This window comes from Jaculus jaculus, chromosome 1, assembly GCF_020740685.1.
Source record: "Jaculus jaculus isolate mJacJac1 chromosome 1, mJacJac1.mat.Y.cur, whole genome shotgun sequence".
Lineage (NCBI taxonomy): Eukaryota > Metazoa > Chordata > Mammalia > Rodentia > Dipodidae > Jaculus > Jaculus jaculus.
In genome coordinates, this window is record NC_059102.1 from 293,656,240 (window position 1) to 293,670,689 (window position 14,450).

Sequence of the window (14,450 nt, forward strand, 5' to 3'; positions counted from 1 at the left end):
CATCTGCCTCCCATTTCATGATAGGCATTTTGGAATTACAAATGCTTGCTTGTGTTATACACACAATTTTATGTGGGTTCTGGGGATCTGAACTCAGGTACTCATGGCTGGGTGGCAAGCATTTTATCCACTGAGCCATCTCCCCTTCCCACGTATACTGTTTTAAGTTCTAATGTTATTATTGGGCAATAATAGATGACTACCACATGTTTTGAGGTACTTTTTATTTTAAAACATTTATTATAAAAGTAATACAAATAACATCTGAAAGACTGAGCAAGAACAAAGTTATCCATTTAATGCCCTGACATTCTACTATAACCATAGTAATTTACTTTACTTTTTATTATATTTTGGTGTGCTGTCCTGTCATGAGCACATTCATAGACTTTGTGTTTTGCAATTTATTATAGTATTGTCTCACATTTTTCTAATATTTATTACTAACATTTGGTAAGCACATAAATATGTTTCTTGACTACCTAGACCTAGGAATGGTAGACCATGGCCCCAAGTTTTAATGGAACACAGCCATACACATTTGTTTACATGTCTATGGCTGTTCTGCTACAAACAGCAGTGCTAGGAAATTATAACAGAGGCAAAATATGGCCTGAAAAGTCTAAGAGACTTTCTGTCTAGCCTTTAAAAGAAGTGTGCTGACTCTTTCAGTGGTTCACAAATTAGGTTATTAAAAGTAATACCGTGTGGAAGATATTTTTGCATGTAACTTTTATACTTTGGACAACTTAATTGGGAAATGTAAACAAAAGCAGAATAAATGAGTCGGGTTAACACACATCTTAGGGATGATTCAGCACTCTCTCTCTTATGCCACTCTAGCTATGACATCATAAGGAAGGTAGTGATAAGAATAGAAAGAAAAGACCAGTACTTTTATAGGGAACAATCTTTTAGTCTCTATTAGCAAATCCAATCATATATATTTACACATTTCATTAGCTTATTTTTAGTTTTGATTTCAAGTCAACTAAAGAGTAAAGTAACTGTAAGCACAAGAGACAAGCAGTCCGATTTCAACCAGGAATTTAAAACATAGGCAGAAGCAAATTCAGCTGTCACAGGCTATATGAAGTGTGGCTCTGAGCTGGCCATAGTATCCAGAAGGCATTGGGAGAGCCGAGTAAACAAAAGTGGTTGTTTCAGCGAAGAGCTCACGATGGCAGCTGAATGTGGGGCACCAAGGGCAGTGCACAGGATCCTCCCTCTCAACACATTCTTGTGCAAACTTGAACGTAGCTGTTATTATACTGTCTCTGATAAGAAAGTCACAGAGCAACTACTCTATGCTTTTCAAGCAATACAAGCTCCTCTATCTGGGAAGGTTTTATTCAAAAAGAAAACTTACAAAATGTGATGAGTTCAGTGGACCCTGACTAACTCTGAGATAACACATGAAGCAGGCCCATGAGTCTCCAGATCAATCTTTCACAAATAAAACAAGGTATTGAGAAATACAAACATCATCTTCTAAGAGAAATAGTCTGCAACATAAAGAAAAAAGGATCAGTATGGACCTCAATGTAGAATATATTTAAAAGTAAAATGAGAAAGCTGTTTAATGAAATTTTTCCAAATATGCCAACAAATATATAAAGAAATTATAAAATATTTATTATAAACTGTTCTTGTCAAAATTCAACCAAGTTATTATTTCCTACATAGGTGTTCTTTTGATTAAAACCCTGGAAAGTTTGCAATTCTTCATGGAACAGGGGAATCATACTACTTCTGCAAAAATAACTAGGAAAATGTTCTTTGTACATAAACCTAGTCGGTTTTAGAAGTATAAAAATCAAACCATTTTTTTTTTCTTAAGTTCTTCCCATGGCTTTATCCACACTAAAAACCTTCAGTTTTCACTGCTCTCAGTCAGTTACCTCAACACTGACCTGAGGCTCTGGCAGCATGAATCCATCAGTCAGTTTGTAATAGACTATGGTGGAATCCGACTCCACTATGGCCAAAGTGAAAGACATCGGTGAGTCTGGGTCACCTTGCAGTTTTCGAGATGCCTTCAAGATTTCCCTTATCCTGAAATGAGGACACAATACATTTAGGAATCACAATCACTCAATGCAAGACCAAATACTATAAAACCCTGACAAAGGGTGGGAAATAATATTCATGATGTTAAGGCTGACATTAAATTTGTAGGGTTGGAAGGCTCAAATATAAACATCTAAAGGTGTGTTCTCACATGGGAAACCCTGCAAAGAGCTATCTATCATCTATCGACTCTAAATCCTTTTCAAAACCATTCACCTGTCTCTCTGGATCAACTATGTCTAGGAACCTATGTAACAGATTAGTGTTCTGTGCATCTGAATTGGCTAAGGGCTAAGGTGTTAATTTTCCAATTTTTCATTTTGTTATCATATGGTGGAACAAACTGGCATTTAGTTCTATTGTCTTTAAAAAAATAAACTGTAGGGCTAGGTGTGGAGGTGCATGCCTGCAATCCCAGCTATGTGGAAGCAGAGGACCACCAAAGTTAAAGGTCAGCCCAGTCTACATTGTGTCTTGGGCCAGCCAGGGCTAGATAATGAGACTGTGAGAAATATTTCCCCCATGTTTTCTATGGGTCTACATCCACTACCTTTAAGTGGCTACACAGGATCCCACTATCATTCAGGTCCAATCACTGACCCACTGTGATAAGGTTTTCTTCAGTTTCTTACTTTGAGGTGGGACAGGGGAGCAAGACTAATAAAGGTAACCTGCAATAGGAGTTTTTCTGCATGCTGGGGTTTCTGGTTGGTTTCTTCAAGAATCAGAATGATTAGATCCAAGTAAAGGAAGTTCTAGCCACTAGAAAAGCTAAGGGAAAAATAGAGAAATAAGCCTTTTTATGATGGTAATGTTAGGATTTCAGTTTCCTTTCTGGGGAATATAATCTACTAAATTTAATTTTAGGTCTTCAAAGCAATAATAGCTTTTTTAAACCACAAACTAAAATCATTGTTAGCTACTCAAGAAGGCTGATTATAAAAACTCAGTGAAGTATAACCTCCCCAAAAGCTTTCCTAAACAAGCAAATAAAATGACTGGTATTGGTACTAAGGCAATCGATTCTCCAGAAATTGGAATAAGACTTATTAGCATATTAAATTCTAACTACTGAATTCACAAATGTTCTGTGATTCCAGTCACACATATGAAAAACACACCTGATATTATACTAAAGACCTGTGGCTAATTCTTTGTGCTGATATGGTTGGATTGGTGACTGCCACTTAGCTCTTCACTCTTTTTGTGTCACAAGTCTGCTTTGTTCCTCTGACCACCCTCTACCACATTATTTTGCATTTAATAGTTTACCATTTTAATTTGTACTATAGCTTTGGAGTTCTTATTGGTAGCTGTAGAAGTTACTACTGCAACTTAATTATTACAACTTAGCTCAGATTAATAGCAATGTAATTTTAATGAAATATTAAAAATGTTCCAATAAAGCTTTGTTTCTGTTTCTCCTTTGTGCTGTTATTAGATATGTTTATGGAATAATACAATGTCATAACTGTTACTTTATATACTCCTAAAGTCTTCTTAGAAAGTCAACAGGGAAAAAAGAACATATTGGGCTGGAGAGATAGCTTAGCAGTTAAGCCCTTGCCTGTGAAGCCTAAGGACCCTGGTTCAAGGCTTGATTCTCCAGGACCCATGTTAGCCAGATGCACAAGGGGGCGCACGCATCTGGTTCGTTTGCAGTGGCTGGAGACCCTGGCGTGCTCATTCTCTCTTTCTCTCTCTCTCTCTGCCTCTTTCTCTGTCTGTCGCTCTTAAATAAATAAAACAGAAAAATTTTTTTTAAAAGAATAACGAACATATTCTAGTCTTTTATGTTAACATGCTTAAGATTTCTATTATTTTTCATTTTTTCACATTATTCTATGGTATCATTTCCTTATTCCAAAATAACTGCATTTCCTCCCTTATAGTAATAACTGCATTTCCTCCCTTATAGTTTGTGGTAAATTTCACATATATACTGCTTCTTAATATACTAGAAACCTGGCTGGTTGATTTTTTGACAAAAGTTCAAAGGTAATTTAATAGAGAAATATTTTTCAATAAATAATGCTGTGAGATGATAATATATCTCTATACCTACACATGGGATTACTGTAGGGCTCACTGAAGTGACATTTATGAAGTCTCTGAACACATGTATTATTAAATAATGATGTTACCTTACTCATTTGGACCTAGTTTGTATCCACACTTGCCTGTTGGTTACTGCTAAAAACAAATACTAACCCAAACTGAACTACAAACAGAAATATAGGAAATGTTCATTTTCTGAAGTAGACAGCCTGATTCAAGAACTTGACTTAACCCTTAACAAACAGTTTCTATCTATGTTGAAGTGCATGGGAGTGAGCGAAGTTCCTGTACACAGCTCATGTTAGAGAGATACAGACATGGCAACCACAGCCACCATTGGAGAATGTTACTAGTTTGCACTGATGAGAGGAGGCATACTGATAAAAGACAGCATATTTTTATTATTTCATCAAAGTTAATGTTTTAATGTAACTAAACATTTTCCTAATTCAAAAATGGAAAACCAAGCCAGGCATGTTGGTACATGCCTTTAATCCCAGCATTTGGGAGGCAGAGGTAGGTGGATTGCTGTGAGTTCAAAGCCAGTCTGGGACTACAGTGAGTTCCAGGTCAGCCTGGGCTAGACTAAGACCTTACCTGGAAAAAAAAGGCGGGGGGAAGAACCAGTTTCTAAACAATATCTAAATTAATAGTAATAGAAAAGGATTGACTTTGGCAGGCTATCCAGTTTTAGTCAATTTTTTTTTTCTACAGAGATGGAAAGAGGAAATAAGACTATGGATCAACTAAAATTAATTTACCTAAGTCTTCCTTTGTCAGTGTTATCATTTGCCAGTATGATACATGTATAAAACTTAGTAAATGCACAAAAAACCACTGCAATGCCACACTTAAAATTAATTTTTCTAGATACCCTTAACAGGCAGCCTTCAACAAGACTGGGGCACAAGCAAAACAACAAAAAAAAAAAACTGCCAAGATATCTTTAACACATTTTCTATTCCTCAAGATAACATTGTTTAAAACAAAGGTGTGTGTGTGTGTGTGTGTGTGTGTGTGTGTGTGTGTGTGTGTTCTCCTAAGGTATATTGTATGAGAATTCTATAGCCTATACTAAAATGCAATATAGAAATTTCCAACTCGTTCATTGGAAAATCATTCTTAGTTACTACTTATTTTCAGAATTCTAAAGAGGAAAATATTTGCAGACTTACTGAAAACACCTAAATGGGAAACCCTAGGTTTGGAAATCAACTTGAAGTTTTAAAGGAGGTTTTGTTTCAGAGCTGAGGAGAATCACTGTCAAAAGTGAAATGGAAGTTCCCATTTCTGAGCTCTTGTTTACTCTACTGAGCAGTGTGTGAGGAAAAGTACCAAGGAATCTTCCCAAGAATAAACAGTTTACCTGCCTCTGGTACTTAAGGCACATGTGGACAGTCTTATATATTCTTTATCAGAATCTTTGCTACTCTATTCTGAACATATGTTTGTACAGCCATCATCTTCCCTTATTCAAGGTTATTCTTACTCGTTTTCTTTTAATTTTTTTTCTGTTTATTTTTATTTATGTATTTGAGAGTGACAGAGAGAAAGAGGCAGAGAAAGAGAGAGAGAGAATGGGCCTGCCAGGGCCTCCAGCCACTGAAAACGAACTCCAGACGAATATGCCCCCTTGTACATCAGGCTAATGTGGGTTCTAGAGACTCGAGCCTAGAACTAGGGTCCTTTGAATTCACAGGCAAGTGCTTAACTGCTAAGCCATCTCTTCAGGGCCTTGTTTTCTTTATAGGATTCAGTACAAGCTCACAAGAATATTTGCCTTTAAATCAACAGTCTATACTGTCTCATTCTATTAATGATAAAACTGGGTGTGGTAGACATATCTTCAATCCAAGCACTCGGGAGGTTGAGGTTAAGAGGATTACCATGAATTTAAGGCCAGTCTGGGATACAGGATGAGTTCCAGGTTGGCCTGGACTACAATGAGACCCTCATTCAAAAAGATCAGTCTATTAATAATAACATATTATTAACAACAAATGATTCTGAAGTTTACTTTAAAAAAATCACACATGACTATAAAGATGCTAAAAACAGTGAAGAATCACCAGAATATTAGTTTTAATTAATTTTAAATAAATCTGAAGTCTTAATTTAGAAACCACAGACATCTACATGGGGAAAAGCCCTGTATAATAATAAGAATTTCAGTTTTTTTCCCTCAGTTAAATCTCAATAGAAAAAAAATCTCATCTAAAGAAAAGATATTATTAATAATAATAATAATAGCTATTAACAGTAACAAGTTGATGCTGATAGCATTTTCCTTCTCATAATTTTCCTAAATGGCCTTTATATACCAAAAAAGGGGCAATTTTATAGTTTAATATAACCAACTTGACAATAAGCCTGAAGCAAACAGTCAACACTGTTTAGCTAATGTCTTTAAGCCAAGTTATTTAAGTCTTTTCCACGAATTTTAGCATAATTTTTCTGTAATGAAGCTAAAACAGAGACTTAGTAATGCCTAGAGATTTTCAGTAAGGAGAAGAAATTAAGGCAATATTACTTTTGAAGGCCAGGGAAATGGATAAGTGGGTAAGAGTGCCTGCTGCACACACATGAGGTCCCGAATTCAAACCCCAGTATCTACAGAAAAAGCAAGGCATGGTGGCACATTCCTGTTATTCCAGGGCTAAGCCAGGGGTAGACACAGGAGAATTGTTAGGGTTCTCTGGTCAAACAACTTAGAGAAAAACAGGAAGCCCCAGGTTCAAGAACTCTGTCATGGTGAAATAAGATAGAAAAGGGGGTATTCAATGTCTTCTCTAGACTGTGTAAGTGTGCACATGGGGTATGTGTCTCCACACACACACCACGTATACTATATATACACACATGTTAATAAAGAAGGCATTATCTTTAACTAAAACTAAAAGAAATGTTGAAACAGGGCTGGAGAGATGGCTTAGCAGTTAAGGTGTTTGCCTGTGAAGTCTAAGGGCCCATGTTCAATTCCCCATTTCCCATGTAAGCTAGATGCATAAGGTGATGCATGTGTCTGGAATTAGTTCGTTTGCAGTGGCTAGAGGCCCTAGTGCACCTGCCTGCCTCTCCCTCTCTCTCTCTCTCTCAAACAAACAAACAAACAAACAAACAAATAAATACATAAATAAATAAAATATTGTTTCAAATGTTGAAACAGTGTACCATGAGTTAAAGTATGTATTAATTTTAATCTACAGATGTATCTCCTCTTTCCTCCTCAAAGTGGCACTGACTCCAGGACGATATAATGGAATAACATCCTATAACACAGCTCTGAAACACAATGCAATTCACTCAGAACCAGAGGCACAAAGAAGCCATATCCATACACAGGTTCACTCCTGAAGAAAAGGTTCAGGGAGACCAGACTATCTCCTTGGGAACCATGCCAATGCCTTCTGTGGTGGTTTGAATAGAATAGATGGCCCCCAATACATTCAGTTGTTTGTTTGTAGTTTGCATCTACTGGCTACCTGGCTAGAGGCAATGTCACTGGATGGATCTTAAATTGTGGTGGTGGGTTTCAGATTTCAATCTAAAGATATGTAAAGTGTGCCTAGCTGGAGTTCCTGAAGTGTGCTGTGGCTTTTGGCCTGTACTTCTCTCTCTGCTTGGTCCTGTGAAGGCCAGCTTCTTCTGCCATTTATGGCTTTCCCTGGATCTGTAAGATTCAATAAATATCCCTTCCTCCATAACTGTGCCTGGTCTGGAAGTTCATCTCAGTGAACCTGAAGCTGTCTGCTACACCTTCCTAGTGGAATAAAAGAAAATAGAGGCAACTGAAATCTCTGGGGGATTGAATGAACAATCAAAGGCCTGTGTGGCTTTACCTAATGAGAAGTCATTTTGCTAAAATAAATTGTGAGTTTTAATTGAGATTAAGAAAAAAAAAAGTGCTGTGTCAATTGAAACAAGTTGCCAGAACAGGAGGTTTCATCAGCAAGCAACAAATTCCCAAGGGAGGGAGGCAGCCCGAGGACATGTATCCAAATGAGTAGGGAAATCAAATGACAGAAGTCAATTTACCTTTCAGGCCCCAAATAAAAGTGTTCTTTATAATAAATGCCATGGTCTCAGATATTTTCAATAATAGCATCATAATAATTTAAGAAAATATGTAGTCAAGCATTAAACAGCAGCTGTCTGGACATGTATATTCCTATAACCCCAGCACTCAGGAGACTAAGGAAGGAGGAGCACTGGAGTTTGAGGCCAGCCTGAGCTATACACTGAGTTCCCGGCCAACCTGGACTACAGAGTGAAACCCTGTCACAAATAAACAGTATTGAATCTTGTAACTAAGAATATATCAAATGAGAAATTAGGCTCTAGTGACCTTTTATTCCACCATTAATATAGTCTTTTCCTAAGAAACCACACATACATGAATACACACACACGTGCACACACATAAAATTAGTACTCTACAGTATACTATGTTGCTAATAAATGTTTGCTAGGTTAGGTGTAATAAATATATTTTTAATATTTTTTTATTTATTTCCAAGGAGAAAGGAGGGAGGAAGCATGCCAGGGCACAACCACTATGGAAATCAATATGGAGACTCCTGAAAAGGATGAATATAGAGTTACCAACAGCTCCTGATATTCCCTTACTGGGCATTTACCCTAAAAGTTCCACATCTCAGTTCAGAGATATTTGCTCAACCATGTTATCACTGCTCAATTCATAGTAGCTAAAAACTGGAACCAACCAAGGTACCCATCAGTGGATGAATGGGTAACTAAGATGTGGTATATCTACACAGTGGAATTCTACTTAGCTGTAAGAAAAAATTAAACATTGAATTTGTAGAAAAAAATGGTCAAATTTGGAGCAGATTATTGTAAGTGAACTCACACAATCACAGAAAAACAACTGTCGCATGATCCACTCATCTGCAGTGCCTTATCTAGATCAGCTTGAGTTGCTGACATATCTGAAAAGCATATGGAGGCTTGGATAATAGGGAGGGTGGGGCTTGTAGGAAGGGAAAGATGGGGGGAACATAAAACTGAACCAAAACTTAACTGGTACCACAGAATCCTATATTTTGGAAGTTAGCCTAAAAGGTGGAACCCTCCAGAGGACCTTAGGGGGAGGACCTGAATCGAAGGGCCCTGGAGAGAGTGAGACAAAACCTAACCTCAAATTTCTCCTGTTTCTCTTTCTTTTCTGGCTTTTTCTTTTTTCTTTTCCATTGGTGCTGGTCTGTAATTCCCTGTACCAAGATGTGGTCTACATCTACAGCAAGCTATTGATCAGAAAGACCTACTAGATCTCCCAAAACAAACAAGACAGACTTGTGTCAGAGTACTTGATTACCCACCAGAGGTTAATGGTAAGACCCTACTGCTGAAGACACCAAATGCTGTAGGCCAGGACCATGGAAAGACCTGACTGGAATCTGGAGGAGAGCCAGTCCCCAGACAATTAGGCCATCTAGTGCTAAAAGGCGCTACATGAACTACCAGGGGAAAGTGGCCAACATCTGTCCAAGCAACTCAAAGTCTAAGTGACTCAGAAGCAAATAACTTGATGTGATGCTCACCCAAGTGCAATAGAAGCACACAGCCATGGTAGGTAATCAACTTCTCTTTGATTGGCTAACTGATATACTCAATGGACAGGAAACCATATCTGGAACTGGGAAACATCAGCATCACATCATCACATCAGCAAGAAAGAAGAAACAGAGAAGAGCAAGCACAGCCAGATTACAAAACCTTAAGACCTGTCCTGTGGAGGATTGGGTATAAAATGCCCTCCATAGATTCATTTGTTTGGGAAGGTTATAAAAGCATTAGGAAGTAGAGCCCTGCTGAAGAAGTGTGTCACTAGGGGCATGCCTTGGGGTGTCACAGCCTAGCCCCACTTGCTGTCTTGCTCTCTACATCTACCTTGTTGATATGATGATCTGACATCAGTTATCTGCTCCTGATATTCTTTCTCTACCATAAATTTTGCTTGAAACTGTAAGACAAAAACAAAATGTTCTTTCTTTAAGACACTTCTGGCTGGGTATTTTGTCCCAGCAACGAGAAAGTAATTGATCCATGCTCCCAGGGACATATGTCATCCAGCAACACCCCATCTCTTAAAGATTCCATAATCTTCCTAAATAGTACCCCCAACTATGGATTAGGGATTCAAAGAAGTCTGTTTAGGTTATTTTACATGCAAAACACTACAATGGCTCAAAGACCTAACTGTAAAACACATAACTATAATACTCTGGGAGACAAGACAGGAGAAAATCTAGATGCTCTGTACTTGGTCTAAGTTGTAGTATTAAATGCTTTGTATTTGAAATAGGTCTAAGCCAGAGGATTAAAATTAAAAACTTTAGTTATGCAAAAGATAATGCCAAAAGAATGAAAAGACATGTGGCTTATGTGGGTTCTAGGAATTATTCATTTTCAGTAGCTAGAGGCCCTAGTGTGCCTATTATTTCTGTATCTGCTCATTCTCGCTTGCTCTCCCTCTCTCAAATAAACAAATAATATATTTAATACAATCCTGTACAGCTAAGACTTTAGAAGCAAACACTCTGCGAGCTGCATGAAGCTTTCTTTGACTACAGTCTTCACGTATGTCATCTCCTCACCAGGTACTATACAAAGTAGGGTTTGTATTACATGGATCTGTCTTATATGTGTATTTTTTATGTTTTAAATATAAAGGTCTTACCTCCTTACCAAGAAAATAAATATTTTCTATTTCCTTAAGGATTTGTTAAACTAGGACCAAAGTACTCACTCACCTGTTATGGCTGAGGGAAGCAGAAATAGGTGTAGGCACCACAGTCTGTAACCCTTCCCCTTCTATCTCGGTGCCAACTAGGCAGATGAGCTGTAGTTCTGGTATTCCCACACAGTTTACTTCATGCCAACTTTTACCTGAAAGATCATCAATGAGCAGACAATAATGTTGACCAAAAACAAAAGATAAATGGCAAAAATTCTAAACTTGCACCCAATACTCAGCTGAGCAAGCATCATTCCTGATACTTACTCCTCTCTTTACTTCTCTGCCTTTTCCATTTTATAGCTACTCCCATGTAAATGAAGAATATAAATTTAATAGACAAAATTAATAGAAAATGCAATGACTGACTGATTATATATCAGCAATGCTGTATCCCCACCCAATTCCCAAAACTCCCACCATAGCCCCAGTGACAAAACAACATAAACAAGTAACTTACTCTCCATGAGATCCAGGTAAACCAAGAATGCTATATAAACTTGGGTGGCATCTCCTATATCTAATTCCATCATTTCTAAATACTGAAAATCAAAATTTAATTGTCAAATAAAGAAGGGAGAATCTCAATGTTTTCTTTCAATCAACAAGTATTCACTAAATACATGCATACAAATATTTAACATATACATACACATATATATGATTATCTTCCAGATTTAGTGGAAGTTACAAGGCAATATAAGGTCTGGTCTTTCTCTAAATGATCTACAGTTGTTAAACATATACATACAATATCTATAGGATATTGGTTTCAAGAACCCACCCCTCCCTACAGATAACAAAATATAAGGATGCTCAAGTCCCTTATATAAAATGTAGTAGTGTTTGCATATAATCTATATAATCTTCCCATATACTTTAAATATCTCTAAATTACTTATAGCTCAACACAGTGCAAGTGCTACATAACAACTGCTATAGTGTATTATTGGGAATTATTACAAGAAAAAAATGAGTATGTAGTCAATGTTGACATTTTTTTTTCAAATATTTTCAATTCACAGTTGCTTCAATCTAAGGTTGCAAATCTGGCAGATATGGAGAACTAGCTCTATTCAAAATTGTGAGACAGGGCTGGAGAGATGGCTTAGTGGTTAAGCGCTTGCCAGTGAAGCCTAAGGACCCTGGTTCGAGGCTCCATTCCCCAGTACCCGCGTTAGCCAGATGCACAAGAGGGCGCACATGTCTGGAGTTCATTTGCAGTGGCTGGAAGCCCTGGCGTACCCATTCTCTCTCTCTCTATCTGCCTCTTGCTCTCTCTGACACTTTCAAATAAATAAATAAAAATAAACCAAAAACATTGTGAGACAAATGACAATGGTTAAAACCACATGAGTGGGAGCATGACACAGTTAAATCAGGGGGATGGTTGGTGAAAGTTTTGTGACAGATGGAATGGGAGTTAAGCCCTGTAGAATACAATGATTTGAGTACATGGAAAAGTAAGTGACAATGAAGATAATCACACAAAGGTGGTAATAAGTTACATATACTCAAGAGCCTATTCAGAAATCTATTTACCAGGGGTAGAGAAAAGTTAAATAAAATTTTCAGTGGGTAATGGCAGTGGGGTGCTTCTTTCAGATTTATTGGTTGTCATAGAGAGAAAATTTTTTCGGGGTTCTACCCTTGCAAAGAAAGCTCTAGGCTGACCAGATTATCAAACAGTCGGTGGATAAGTGAAGTCAATACTCAAGTAGGAAGTTATCAGAACTTCCCTGGTGACAGATCTAGAGCCACCTTCTCCCACTGGCTTCATGGTACAAGTCCACCTGCAGAGGTGGGGTGCGGAGTTGTCTGCCCTAAATCTCTAAGTGGGTTTGAAAAAGGACACTGAGACAATTTTCGGTCAGGCTGTAAGGTCTTTCTGGCCAAGCTGAAAATGTAAATTCGACCCATAAGAGTACAGAAGATTGCTGAGCCAGAGAATAAAGGTAGGCTAGTAAAAGTCGTAACTGAGAAAAATAAGCTGATAACATTTTACTAGAATTACTGATATTACTTTACTGAGCAATTTTCAAACTGAGCAATAAAAAGGCATACTTGGAAAAATACCCAACCTTTTTCTGTTTTAAAAGGTCAATTTGATCCTTGAAAAAGAAAAGTTGAAGGGAAGATTTGACTAATTTTAAAGAGGAAAAAACTTCAAGTACAAAAGTTGTTTGAAGGCAACATCTGTTAATGCTAAATACTTCTACAGTGTTTTCTGCATGTTAAATGCCTTATAAAAATTACCTTATGAAGCTATAATTATACCCCAAATTTAGATGATGAAAATCAAACACAGAAATTGAGGTACAATGAGAACCAACAAACCAAACCACAAAGCTGGTAAATAACACAGCTAAGGTTCAAACTCCTGAAATCTGAAATGGAGTTCACATTCCTAGGACCCGTGTTGCTCTCCATTTAGATACTATCGTTTCTTTCTGGAGAGGATTTTTTTTAAAAAAGTGAATAAAGGGCTGCTGGAGAGATAGTTAGCAGTGAGGACACTTGCCTGCAAAGCCAAAGGATCCAGGTTTAATTCCCCAGGACCCACATAAGCCAGATGCACAAGGTAGCACACCTGTCTGGAGTTCATTTGCACTGGCTGGAGGCCCTGGCACGTCCATTCTCTTTCTATCTGCCTCTCTCTTAAATAAATAAAAATATTTTTAAAAAAGAAAATGAAGTTCAGTTTTGTTGTTTTCATGTTTTTATCTTCAAATGGTTGCAATTTTATTTAACGAACCGGTCCAGTCTCAGAGAACCACTATTTGTGTTCTCACTTATTATAAAAGCATGTATTTCCCAAGCAAAGGTAAGTAAAGTGGTTCCCTTGTCTCTTTTGCTGCAAATACAGAAAATACACACAAAACATGAACAGCTCGCTTTGGGTAAGAACTTATTCAAACTTTCCAAAGAATCTGAACAAATAAATAAAAAATAAACTGGAACTGCCATCTGTGCAGAATCAAGGTGTACACTCTGGGCCCAGGGTTAAGTGTAAGTGTGACTGTGATCACATTACCACTGTGGGCTTCTAGCTCTTTCTTACCTGAAGCCCACCAATTGTCTTGTAGGGCTACTGTCAGGATTAAGTAAATGCATCACAGAAAGGAGCCCTATGTAGGTATCAAAACAAGTATTGGCGGAGTGCTTATGAGAGGTTTCTGGTAGAAGGATGGCTCTGGACGAGGGAAAGGAAGGGGGGTCCCCCATAACCGAAATCATTTGAACAAACAAAAACCCACCCAGCGGGCGGCCGCGGGCTGCGCACAGCGCGTCCGGGGGAGCGGCGGGCGCGCGGCCCGGGAGATCCCGCCGCCGACCACCCAGGCCGCAGCCCCGGAGTTCCGCCCGGGGTCTCGCCCCTCCTGACCTTAGGGTGGGTGCCCATCCACGCGTCCTCGGGAGCCCACGCGTGAGCATGGCCACCACCGCGGACACCGCCCGGCTCGGAGCCGCTACAGCCCGGCCTGGGCTCGGAGGCGCCGCGCTCCTCCATGCTGCCGACGCGGCGCGCCGCAGCAGCCGCGGTGCACCCGGGCCCGAGCCCGGC

The 14,450-nt window shown here is 38.5% G+C and overlaps 1 protein-coding gene across 1 annotated transcript; it reads right to left on the minus strand.

The window, feature by feature from the left end:
- Positions 1 to 207: 207 nt before the first annotated feature.
- Tsen15 (tRNA splicing endonuclease subunit 15) lies at positions 208 to 14,403 on the minus strand. The gene is made up of 5 exons (XM_045142260.1): positions 14,271 to 14,403; positions 11,346 to 11,427; positions 10,902 to 11,037; positions 1,914 to 2,055; positions 208 to 1,505 (listed from the first exon to the last, which is right to left on the minus strand). Exons 1-5 carry the CDS (start codon positions 14,394 to 14,396, stop codon positions 1,485 to 1,487), a joined length of 507 nt encoding a protein of 168 aa, XP_044998195.1. The 5' UTR covers positions 14,397 to 14,403; the 3' UTR covers positions 208 to 1,484.
- Positions 14,404 to 14,450: the final 47 nt, after the last annotated feature.